The sequence below is a fragment of the Orcinus orca genome, chromosome 4 (genome assembly GCF_937001465.1).
Source record: "Orcinus orca chromosome 4, mOrcOrc1.1, whole genome shotgun sequence".
NCBI lineage: Eukaryota > Metazoa > Chordata > Mammalia > Artiodactyla > Delphinidae > Orcinus > Orcinus orca.
Genome location: NC_064562.1, coordinates 68,088,379 through 68,101,077, shown reverse-complemented (window position 1 = coordinate 68,101,077; position 12,699 = coordinate 68,088,379). Strand labels below are relative to the sequence as shown.

Here is a 12,699-nt window from a genome sequence, read left to right as displayed (position 1 = left end):
TTTCCATAGGAATAAAATCTTGATTGGAGCAAGCTAATGAGAGAATAACAAGTGAAAAAATGGACACAGCAGTTTGGATACTTCTTTTATGATAGCCGTCATAGAGTAACCAAAAAAACTGTCAAGGATGGAATTTTTCTTTAAAAATAGGAGATATTATGCCTAAGTACAGCTTGGACTTGATCCTGTGGTGAGGAAAATATTGAGGATGCAGGAAAGATGAAATTAGACAAGTCACTGTGTAAACTCAAGGGGATGGAATTGTGTATAAAAATGTAGGATTTGGTAGACAGATAATTCATCACGATGAAATAATTACTCCACAGACAGAGACAATGGATATCAGAGCTTCACATAAGTCTGCTCTCTTGTGTATTAATTGCTAAAATCACATAACTCAGCTCATTCTGATTGTGATACTGGCTCTTGCTGCTCTGGTGTAAGTGAAGTCAGGGACATGGGGCAACCAGGAACACCTATCATGTACCGTGTAGTGCACTATTCACATTACAACTTCAATAAAACCCCTTAAATTGACTATTTTATAGATGTAGAAATGGAACCTCTTAGAGACTAACATGCAGCACCATTTAGCTACCACATTATAGAGCTGTGATTCAGATATCACATTTGAAGCTTTTTTTTTTTTTAACATCTTTATTGGGGTATAATTGCTTTACAAGGGTGTGTTAGTTTCTGCTTTATAACAAAGTGAATCAGTTATACATATACATATGTTCCCATATCTCTTCCCTCTTGCATCTCCCTCCCTCCCACCCTCCCTATCCCATCCCTCCAGGCTGTCACAAAGCCTATTTATTAGGTCATAAATAAATTAGGTCATAAATTCCTAATTTATGACCATAAAATTTAACAGCTAATGCTGAATACTTCTGAAAGTGAAAGGCACAAGTGTAATAGTTCAACTGAAATAATAGGTATAAACCAAGACTTTCTAGAGTATATGCAGCATATGATCACCCTATCTTTTCCTCCACCTTTTGATATCCTCTGGTATTCAATTCAAAGCATTCTATTCAATTTCAATTTTTCCACGGCTATTTTTAATGCCAATAATAACTTTAAGTTAAAAATAAAGAGGCCAATTACATCTGAAAAATTATAATAAAGACAGGAAAGCTTAAATATGCCTAAGGATTAATTTATTGAAATGACTGGTTAGGAAAGAGATTCTTAAAGAAATAATAAACACAAATCCAGAAATTATTTTTATACATATTTTTGATATGTTTATGGTATTTCCCACTTAAAGTTGAAATTTTGTTGAATTAAACTTTTGAAAATATAGAGTTTATAAGTCAAATTCAAATTAAGATGAATGCCATATAAAGCATAAAATAAATAAAGGAATAAAGTTGCATATTTTTCCATGTTGATTCATTTAAAAACTATTTTGGTAGCATGATGCAAGGATTGAAATGTTGCCACATTTCCAGTCGCAGTCAATTCTGTGGAATAGAGAACAAATATAGAATTGGTTATATGGTATAACTCTTCATCTCTCCCCATTTGTAATTTTGGTGGGACTAATTCATAAGAGAAATTTTATTACAAATGCACCATGTTGTGCCCTATCTTGGAGGCATATAAAAGTTCCTCTAGGACCAAATATCAGCTCACTTGGAATTGTTTTATGTCTACTGGATCATGATCACAAGAGTATTCACATCTTAAGAATCTCAAAACTATATTCTATTCCCTTTTTAAGCCTTATGTCTGGAATAAGAAACTGTATTTTTACTCATAAATTAAAAGACAATATATAAATTTTAACTGATAACTAATTGAAGTTCATAAAGCCTAAGTTAGAAATGTGAATGCAGTTGGTCTTTAGAATAAGCTCTAACATGTTTACATAAAAGTAGAAGAAATTATTTTCAGTTTTTCCTAAAAATGATGATAATCAAGCATAAGGATATAGGCAATTGAAAGAAAAATAATCAAATCTGTCAACAGCACATACATACAATTTTGAATTATTTGAAATATAAAAGATACAAAATTTCAGGTGCATAATTAATAGTCAGTCATTGAGAATAAATTGATAATTAACAACTAAGTTGGTATATTGATGGAAGTTGCCACTATTTGGGGCTTATCCAGGAAAATGAAATGTAATAAGATATTAACTATAAAAATGATCAGTCTATCTGAAACTCCTAAAGCTTACCAAAAGTGAGGAGGGGGCATTAATTTTGAAATCCTCTTAGACCTTAACAATTAAAAAATAAATGAATAAATATACACTTCACCTTTTGGCAAGAACACTTTCCCTAAGAATTTCATGAGTATTGAAATAAACACCTCAGTATTTTGCCCTCATATGCTCATACATCAAAAACAAGATGTGAAATGAGGCATGTGGGGAAATAATTGTGCACAAGCAAAACTTCAAAATTGTAGAAAATAACAAACTTTCTTAGGTTTGTTATTCCCAACCAAATGAGGTTATCAAATTTAATTCTGGCTTTAGTACACCTTAATCCTCTTTATCTAAATTATCAACAGACCAGTTAAATCATAGTCCCTGAAATTATTTCTTCCCAATATTCAGTTTCTTCTACATAGAAAGAACAATTATATCAGAATCTCCATGGGTAAGCCTAGACATTGAGATTTAGGTGTGTGTGGGGGGGAAGTTCTCCAGGTTATTCTATTTGTAGCTAATGTTGAGAACCACTGATCTAAACTATACGCATTTTGGAACCATTCATTATTCATTTTCTCTTTTATTCTAGAGCTTTCAATTACTCTAACATCATAGAAACATCATAAGTGAAACAGCACAATTAGTAAATTTGGACTTACAATAACAGGGTAGAGCCCCCGGATAGGACCAAGTACAGGATCCTGGTACAGCAGAAGGGCCTGGATGGGCATATCTCTCTGGAGGTAGGGCACCACTTGCTGGGGAATAGGCAGGACTTTGGGCTGAGAAAGGGACTGCAGTGGCTGAGGAGGAAACATGGGGGTAGGAGGAAGACGATGGGGAGGCTGGTGCATCAAGGACTTGAGCAGAGGCAGAGGAAGGTGCAGATTTTCAAGATCAGTGAGAGTCAGGCTCTGGCTTTCAATAAAGGGCTCTACTGGAGATTTAGGGAAGCGCATTTCTTTATGCTTAGGAAGGATAGTCTCCTTAGCTTTGGGGACTTCCATTATTTCAGGCTGAGGGAAAGGCACCACCACAGGGGGCTGAGCAAGAGGCAGGATGTTTTGTGTAAGAATAGGGTAAGGGATTGGCCCAGTGTAGGAATAGACTAGAGGCTGTGGCTGGGAAAAGTGGTGGATTTTATCCTGGCGTTCATCCTGGAAAGAAGGAAAAATAGTCTTTGCGTCTGTAATTCAGTTATAATTGTCATTCATGATGAATTAACCTCCTCTCTTTTGAACAATAATTCAGTGAAAAGAGAGAAAGAAAATCTTTCCCTTACTTTGGTTAAGAAACTATTTGGGGTCCTGTGAAGATTAATGAGTAAAATGCCCACTAAGGGATTTCTCATTAAGCCACTTCCTTCATAGGTAAATCCACAGAGCCAAAAGAAATCAATGTTTGGAGATTTCAAGACTTGTTTCACCTTTTCCTGAGTTGCCTGCAGAGCTGTAGCTATATACTTTGGTCTTCAGAGGGTACAGACTTTTCAACAATGTGTTGATAATAGTCAAAATTGTTTTCATATAATGAATGAAGATCTATTTTAAAAAGACTTAAAGGGATAACGCCAAGGTTTATTTTTTTTGTTTTAATGAAAAGTAAGTCTTAGTTTGTTTTTTTAATTCAAGGAATTATTTAACAACAGCAAACTTCTAGCACTACTTCCCTTGGTAGAAGGTGGTAATCTTGAGTCTTTAAAGAGGCATCAATTTGTAAATTCATTTTGATTTAGCAAATATTTGGTGTAAGTTCCAGACAATCTAACTTCATTAGTAAAACAGGAAAGCTTAAATATCACAATAGAGTAAGTATGTTACCACAAAAGTAATTTATTTACATAATTTTATGCTGGTCCCAATCCTTATTTTTAAGCAAGCTCTGCTATTTAATAATTATGTGATATTGCCACACAACTGTGTACTCAATTGTTCTGTACCTCACTTCTCTCATCTGTGTAATGGAAATACTTTTAGGAACTTCACACATTCATAAATGTGAGTATAAAAGCTACAGAATGCTAATGTAAAATCACTGAATATTCACTGTGTGCCAGCTCATCAATCCTGGGGATTTATGAATATTCTCAATTTACAGGTGAAGAAATTGAGGTACAGATAAACTTGGAGCCAAGGTTATACAGCTGATAAATTAGGATTTTTGCCACATTCCTTCCCTCCTCTCTTTCCTCACCATACCCATCTTGAGAATAAGGGGATCACAGTCCCAGATCCAGAAATGTTCCTACCAATGTGCACTTATTGAATACAGGTATACTATTAGTAAAATGAATAAACCAATAGTTATTCTTAGGAATTTATTCTAAATTCTGGAAGCTGATTATGTGTTTAAAAATGTGTTTAAGTCTTTAAAAATATTTTCACCTTCTCAAAGTTTAATTTCTTCCACTGATGTTTATATTATTACCATTCTTTAGACTAGACATAATTATTATAAGTATGTTTTCATGTATTATATTTCATTATAATTTTAAAAATATACTAATCATTAAAAAATTACCTCTGTTTGCAGCTGTTCCTCATGTTTAAACTTCTCAATTTTCTGCTAAAAAACAATTACACATAAAGAATTGTTATTATTTGTAAAAACCAAACAGGAAATTTTGAATATATGTACATTTAAATATGACGGTTTTACCTCATTGATGTGCATAACAGATTCCTTTGGAAGAAAAAAATAAAATCACGTTTAGTTTTAATGAACTATTCTTAGTTGTCAACATACATCAGAAAATGAAGACATTTAATAGGTTAATGCAGACATATTGTTTGATAATATCATTATTTTAATTACTGAAACTTTATGTTACACTATTCTGAATAAATCTGTGTATAAAAGAACAGATGATGCAGTCAAGAAAGAAAAGAAAATTAGTGAGCATAATACCAAAAGAGGCATTTAACAGAAGCTAATTTCTCTTTATCACCCTGTTCCCTTCTTATGACAACAAATGATCTCTAATGCCCTCATCTAGTTCTAGAAGAATAGTCATTGAATATATATGATAATAACCATTGATGCATTTGTTAATCATTCTTAGTTCCCTTGTTATGTTTAGGTTTCAAATGAATTGTAAGAAATACATACCCTCCCCTAAGGACCTTATAACCTTTGCAAAGAGACAAAGTATATTGATGTACCATTTAACTAACAGGTGATAACAGACCCAAAAAAGAGTGGTGCAAGCATTAATTTCTACATGACTCCCCCAGGCAGATTTAGGACTACACTAATTCTCACTGCCTCTTATTTACTAGATTGCTATTACAATAACAAAATATGTCCATTTGCATGTCTCTCCACTCTTTACTAAGGGCATCCCTCTTTCCAGTTTGTACCACAGCTCCTAGTCAAAGTCTGATACAGAAAGTGCTCAATAAATGTCAAAACAGGGAAAGAGGTTAACATAGAGTTCAAGATAGAAAAGAGGACTGTATGTATAGTTCATCAAAAAAAAAAAAAAAAAGCAAGGCACAGTGACACAATTTAAGTAGCAGGCAAACTTAGAAACTGCTAGAATACTAAATCTTCTAGACATTTATTCTGTCTTTAAACATATACAGTGGAAATTTACATTAGTTACCTGTCAGAACATAGCTACATTGGCTTAACTGCCCTAATGTAATACAAAAAGAAAGTACAGTATTTTTTTGTTCTAAATTTGGGAAATTGCCTCCGAATGAAGGTTGTCTTACCTCACTGCTTGAAAGGCTTTTCACAGTCTGTAAAGGAAAAAAGAAATCAATAATCAGTTGAGTCTTCTACTAGATCATCAGAAAGTGTTATTACTTTATGGTTGGAAATTTTTCTCTGAAGAAAAATATCTTACCTCACTGGATACAATGAGTTCTTCTTTCTATAGAGAAAAAACAACACCATTTTAGTTCCCATAGCTAACCCATTATTAAACATTTTTCCTACTTAATTTTTACCTTCCTTATGGAGAGCTATTTCACAAATTTGAGAAATAAAAAATGTTATATGTCTTTTGAAAGACTTGTAATTGCTTTTACGGCTTTCAAATTTAGTACCTTTTTATTGGTAGATTTTTATTTTACCTTAATGAAGAGTCTTTTTTATGGGTAACAGAAAAGGAGTTATTTTAATTTGTATTGAACACTTTTTTATTATGATTATGAATATGTTTATGATTATTCATCTTCTGGAGTACCATCCTCTGTTGAATATACACAGGTAAGAATCAGCCCAGTTCCCTAGAGTAAGAGATATGTATATTTCATCACTGGAATAAGATATATTTATCAAGATTGCACATGCATGCAATTGTATTTGTGCAATATTACTCATGTTTTTGTTCTTATGTGTGTTTCTTCTTGTTTGTCTGCTGCTTATTGGTCTGTTTGCTTTTCCTTTAGGTACTGGTGGCACAATACTGTAGAAGAATTTGACCCAGATTTGTGGTCCTATAGGATTCTGTTGAGATAGTGGGTGAATGTAAATGATTTTCTTAGAAGTCAAAAAAAAATCTGGGATCCTGCATTATTTATACATTTAAAATGTTGGTAATACTACATTCTGCAAATAGGCAGATAGTACTATTTCTTAGTTATTTCAAGATATTTTTCTGTACTTACCTCTCTTGCAAGGGCAAGAGCCAACAAGCAGGCAAGGATGAGGACCTTCATGGCTATTAAGTCCTGTGAATGGGGAAATGAGGAAATGGTATATTACTTGTCAATCTAATGCATTTTCTTATTTAGGTAGGATTACTTTCCTTTAAAAGAAACCAAAGATAATGTAAAACAAAAATGTCTGGGGACTTCCCTGGTGGTCCCGTGGTTAAGAGTCCATGCTTCCACTGCAGGGGGTGTGGTTCAATCACTGGTTGGTGAATTAGGATGCCGCATGCCACATGGCATGACCAAAAAAAGAAAAAAAAAAGAAGAAGAAAATGTCTGTATTGTAGAAAAAATACTAATAGAAGTTTTATCGTATGACCAAGGTCAAAATCTACTATGGCTCCTTAATCTTACATACCAAGTTTATATTTCATTGCCAGCCATTCAGATATTTTCAGCTAACAGCCCTATCCTACTTTATTCGTTTTCATCTCATTCATGGTACTTATGAGGGCTTTTTAGAAAGACAGAAAAAAAGTTACATATATTTACAGAAAGATTAATTAGTTGATTCATTTATTCAAAAATATTTATTTAGGGGCTTCCCTGGTGGTGCAGTGGTTAAGAATTCGCCTGCCAATGCAGGGGAGATGGGTTCGAGCCCTGACCCGGGAAGATCCCACATGCCACAGAGCAACTAAGCCTATGCACCACAACTACTGAGCCTGCGCTCTAGACCTGCGAGCCACAACTACTGAGCCCACGTGCCACAACTACTGAAGCCCACACGCCTAGAGCCTATGCTCCACAACAAGAGAGGCCACCACAATGAGAAGCCTGCACACTGCAACGAAGACCCAATGCAGCCAAAAATAAATAAAAATAAAATTTTAAAATATATATATTTATTTAGCACCTTTTATTGTCAGACATTGCTTAGGTGCTGGGATTTTAGCAGTGAGCAAAATATTAAGGTCTCAGTCCTGTTGGAGCTTCAGTTCTATTGAGAGGCAACTGATCAAAGAAAATGTATACAAAGAAGAAGATCATATTTTATTTTTATATTATTCATATCTTATTCATATCTTTATTTCCAATAAGACCACCATTTTCATTTTAGCATTTCTTTTATTTGCTCCACTTATCCAGACATTTTCTTGGACTGATTGGACTATCTCTTCTCCATGTATATCCACCTCTCAATCTTCATCCCCACATGCCTAATGCCATCTCTTCTCATTTGTCGCACATAATTTTAGAGATCATACACTCTGTTTATTTTCTCTCCATAAAAATGTGTACTTATCCCTTGATGATTTACCAAGGTGTCAGGTTCTTTGGTCCAATCCCCACTCTAGGCTACTTCTCCTTGGAGCATAACATAAAATATGTTATCACTTTTCACCAAAATGTACTAAATGGTTGGTCTTGTTGCATTTCTATAAGTTCTTGTAAAAAATAATGTTTGTGTCACCAATATCCCTTGACACACAATCTTCAATCCCAGATTTTCAAACTAAATTAAAAAATTTTTTCTAGATTTTTCTCATGGGTGCTAATTCTATATTAGTTTTACTTTACCTAACACTTCTATAAATTTCTAAATAATTTTTTATTGTCATGACTCAAAAAAGAGTATGGTACTATACTAGAATTCATTACAAGTAGGAGAATATTATTACATTTTCTTTATTTTATAATTAACATTTTATATACAGATTTTCAAGCAAGAATTTTATTATTGACTAATATACTTTGAGCTATTCTTTCTTTCAGATCATATATTTCCTTAATTTTTGTTTCCTGGTCATCTCTGTCAGATCTAGAATTTTTGTACAAAGTAAAACACTTTGTTTCTTTTTAACTTAATTCTGTGTTTCATGTATCTATTTTAATATTTTTAAATAGTATAAACTAAATGATAAACTGGGAATTTGGATGTTCTAAACAATTTTGATAAATACACTCTTCTTCTAAAAATATTGTCCATTTCTTGACTACTCTATTTCTTGACTCAGTATGCTACTTCTATAAACTATTTGTTGGCTAACACTTTCTCAGTGAAGAACCTAGGGGTAAGACGAGAATAAAGACACAGACCTACTAGAGAATGGACTTGAGGATATGTGGAGGGGGAAGGGTAAGCTGTGACAAAGTGAGAGAGTGGCATGGACATATATACACTACCAAACGTAAAATAGATAGCTAGTGGGAAGCAGCCGCATAGCACAGGGAGATCAGCTTGGTGCTTTGTGATCTCCTAGAGGGGTGGGATAGAGAGGGTGGGAGAGAGGGAGACGCAAGAGGGAAGAGATATGGGAACATATGTATATGTATAGCTGATTCACTTTGTTATAAAGCAGAAACTACCACACCATTGTAAAGCAATTATACTCCAATAAAGATGTTTAAAAAAATTAAAAAATAAAAAATATTTACTTCAAGAAATAGATCTTTTAATATAGCCTGTTAACTAGTCATGTACTAAAGAAAATAGCAATCACTGTTACTACATTTTGTTAGACTCAAAAAACATATGCTGTCATTATAATTTTTATCAAATCTTTATAGGTACTTCTATTTTTTCAAGCTAAGTGCTAAAAATATTGTTAGAACTATCTTAAATACTCTAACGTTTAAAGATATATTTTAAGTAATTATATTCTTTCTATATCTCAACTTAGTTTGAAATAAATATGAGGAGAGGATATATTGAATTATCTGAAATTCTTACCTTTTTTCTGAAGTAGAGGAAAAGAAGTGAAGAAGGAGCTGAGTGGATAATGGTCTGCTTTTGTGGCTCTTTATATACAGTATTTAATGGCATGCTAATTTTGTGGTTGAAATAAAATCAATAGTGAGTTTGAATTCCAAGAAGTCTGCATGATTAGAAAATGAATTCTTCCTCTTATCTGTCCCCAGAAATTCTGGGGATCATTTTAACAAGGGAATAATTCACAATCTGATAAAGGAAGTGAAACTGTCCAGTATTTACAGACATTGGCTGGGGGACAGTGATGTTCTGGCCCAGTCCCCAAGTTACTGTAACCACAATAAAGTCTCTTAGTACTTGGTGGGTCTTCAAGATCTTAATTGTGGGGAAATCCTAATAGACACCAGAGAGACACAAGCCACACAAAGGACACAATTTCGTGCTAACGAGAATAGCTGTAGTGTTTTATGCTATAATGCAGAAAATGAAAAGCTAACAAGTCCATGACGGCAGCTTAGACCCAAAGAGGGAAGAGAGTTATAGGCTAAAAAGAAAGGAAGAATAGGGTCTTGAATATGAGAAAGAAGACACTACAATTAAATCAAGTAGCGAATCTGGGTCATGAATTGCAAGGAGTAGGGAGTAAATGGAGATGAGAAGAGAGAAAGAGGAAGGGGTCAGATAATGATGGGCAAAGCATACAATGATCCTAAGGAACCTAAATTTTATTCTCTAGATAGTGCGGATTTGTTGAAGGGTATTAAGACAGAAAGTAACATTTAGAGAATACTTCTACAAAATGAATGATAGTGGTACAAATTTATTAAAATGGGGCAGCCCAGGTTTGGCCTCATATCTTTTACAGTGAGTCAATATTTATCAGCTAGTATACATGGAAGGACAAATGAGGGAAGGAAGGAAGAAAGAAAATGAAAACCCAAACAGGAGGAGGGTCTTACCCAAAGTACTACAATAGAGTCTGAGCCAGACCTCAAAAGTACTTTTTAGGTGCCCATTTACAAAAGCAGTCTTCAAGTTTCTTTGCCTCTTTAGCAATTGATGTTCATAAATGTAGTTGTATTTGACACTACTCATTTTTAGAAGGTTTGTTTCTTCTATTCATTGCCTGTAATAGATATATTCAGGGCTTCAGGACAGATAGATGCCCTTCTAAAGTAAGCACTTTAGCATAATTAATAATTTTTCTTCACAATATACTTCGCATTCATATCATGCTAGATGTGTGTGGGAGAGGAACACACCTGACTGTCATACAAGTTTTGTATTGCTTAGAAAACCCAAGTCAGTGTCTGCTATGTATTTGAATTATTCAGCTAATCTTCATTTTAAGACTGTTCATAGGGAGCCAGGAGGAAGCCATGAAAAGAAATGATGAAATGACTTCAGTGTCATAGGTATAACTAAAAAAGGCCTTGGCTGCTCCATGTGCCTTTATGTGTTAGCTCTTGGTTGCCAAGGCCACAGCCAAAAAAGTGTGATTTCTGAGAAAAGGAATACAAAAGCAAGCATGCCCTACTCATTCAACACTTCCTTTTTATTTTCTCAGCAAGATAGTTTACATATTGTGCAATAAACACAGCATTGCCTTATGACTGTCTCTCACCAAGTTTGAATTATATTAATTGTTATATTTATGGACTCAATTGGGTCAGAAAAGTAGGTTAAAACCTTGATCAAGGAAATCACTAACAATACACTAGAGAAAGGAGCTTGTCCAAGGGAACATTAAAAAGACTGAGATTTAAGATGACATCAGGTACCACTGGCCAGGTAAGCTTCAGAACACAAAGACCAATAAGAAGCAAAGTGCCATGTGGGCAACTCAAGCTTTTGCAATGTATAACTTAAGAGTTACCATTTTTATAAGGCAAAATGAGAATTTCGTACAGGGAAATTTTATAAGATAATCCTGGGTGAGGAGCAAGATATAATCTAAGCAAGATGTTCTATTACTATTTGTTATAAGCAGAATTTGTTCAGCCAATGCTTTTTCCCATATTGAATGATGGATCTGAAATATGCAGTCATTCGTTTTGGATATATTCTAGCTGAAACCATGTAAGTAATACCCTCAAGAAAGAGAGCAATAGAAAAGTTGGATAAAGAGTACAATAAAGGGACCAAAAAATGTTCAGAAAATAAGAACTAGAAGAGATATCAGGAATTCCCTAGTGGTCCAGTGATTAGGACTCTGCGTTCCCATTGTGGCGGGCATGGGTTTGATCCCTGGTCAGGAAACTAAGATCCTGCAAGCTGTGTGGCATCGCCAAAAAAAAAAAAGTTAAGAGATATCATCCATATGATGTCTTAAATATATTTTAGAGAAGAGGAAAATGAGGACCTGGGAATTTGTATTATTTTTTCAGGATACTATAGCTATTTAGAGATAGAGCTGTTAACTAAAAACTTCAGTTTCCTAAAAAATATTTGAGGTACTGTTTAATAACTTCTAAAACATGGGGGCAGGGAGAAGGAAAATAAATAGGATTTATATAATAATTTAGACTTAGGAACAACAGAACACAGAATTACTTAATTCTGACAAATTATTAGGTAGGGATAGATAGTTTAGCTTAGCATTATTTATATAGTTGGAGTATTTTAATTCTTTCCATTTGATTATCCAAATATAATAAAATAACATCTTGTCTATGTGAAATATAGCTATTAAGATTAATTTATAAAGTTAATCAAGAATCAGGGAATAAGAAATATGTTCTGTGAGCAAGCAGACACCATGAAAGCATAAAACCCAGAACCCTGATTCATAGGACACACTCTTAATCCTAATTACTCTCCCTTTACATATGAATCACCACTCAAGTTCAAGATACATTTATTGAGCACATACTAGACCAGTATTTTTCAACCTTCATGCTATTGATATTTTGGGCAGGAGAATTCTTTGTTGTGGGGGTTATCCTGTGTGTTGTAGGATGTTTAGCAACTTCCCTGGCCTCTACCCATAAGAAGCCAGTAACACCAACCACATAGCTATTAGAACCCAAAATGTCTCAAGAAATTTCCAAATGTCTCCTGGGGCAGGACAGTGAAAAATCATCTCACATTTAGAAGCACTGTACTGGATGACTTGAAAAGTCACACAAAGAAAAAAGACAAAGATGGTGTGGTTCCATCCTGTCAGTGTTTCAGTGCCTTTGAATTCCTTATGTCTATATGCCCCTCTTTTCCCA

General features: G+C 34.0%; 1 protein-coding gene across 1 annotated transcript; it reads right to left on the bottom strand.

Annotated features, from left to right (window-relative positions):
- Positions 1-1,148: 1,148 nt before the first annotated feature.
- CSN2 (casein beta) lies at positions 1,149-9,593 on the bottom strand. Its single transcript, XM_004268341.3, has 9 exons — positions 9,506-9,593; positions 6,787-6,849; positions 6,021-6,047; positions 5,887-5,913; positions 4,829-4,852; positions 4,691-4,732; positions 2,830-3,327; positions 2,192-2,233; positions 1,149-1,469 (listed from the first exon to the last, which is right to left on the bottom strand). The coding sequence occupies exons 2-8, from the start codon at positions 6,835-6,837 to the stop codon at positions 2,228-2,230; spliced, it is 675 nt and encodes a 224-aa protein (XP_004268389.1). The 5' UTR covers positions 6,838-6,849; positions 9,506-9,593; the 3' UTR covers positions 1,149-1,469; positions 2,192-2,227.
- Between the last annotated feature and the right edge of the window lie 3,106 nt (positions 9,594-12,699).

What these genes read in the sequence shown, in the direction of transcription:
- CSN2 (XM_004268341.3), bottom strand. Translation starts at nt 6,837, where the DNA reads ATGAAGGTCCTCATCCTTGCCTGCTTGTTGGCTCTTGCCCTTGCAAGA. An exon ending in AAAGCCTTTCAAGCAGTGAG is followed by an intron (nt 4,853 to 5,886) that starts GTAAGACAACCT and finishes TTTCTTCCAAAG; the next exon opens with GAATCTGTTATGCACATCAA. An exon ending in CTGTTATGCACATCAATGAG is followed by an intron (nt 4,733 to 4,828) that starts GTAAAACCGTCA and finishes GTTTTTTAGCAG; the next exon opens with AAAATTGAGAAGTTTAAACA.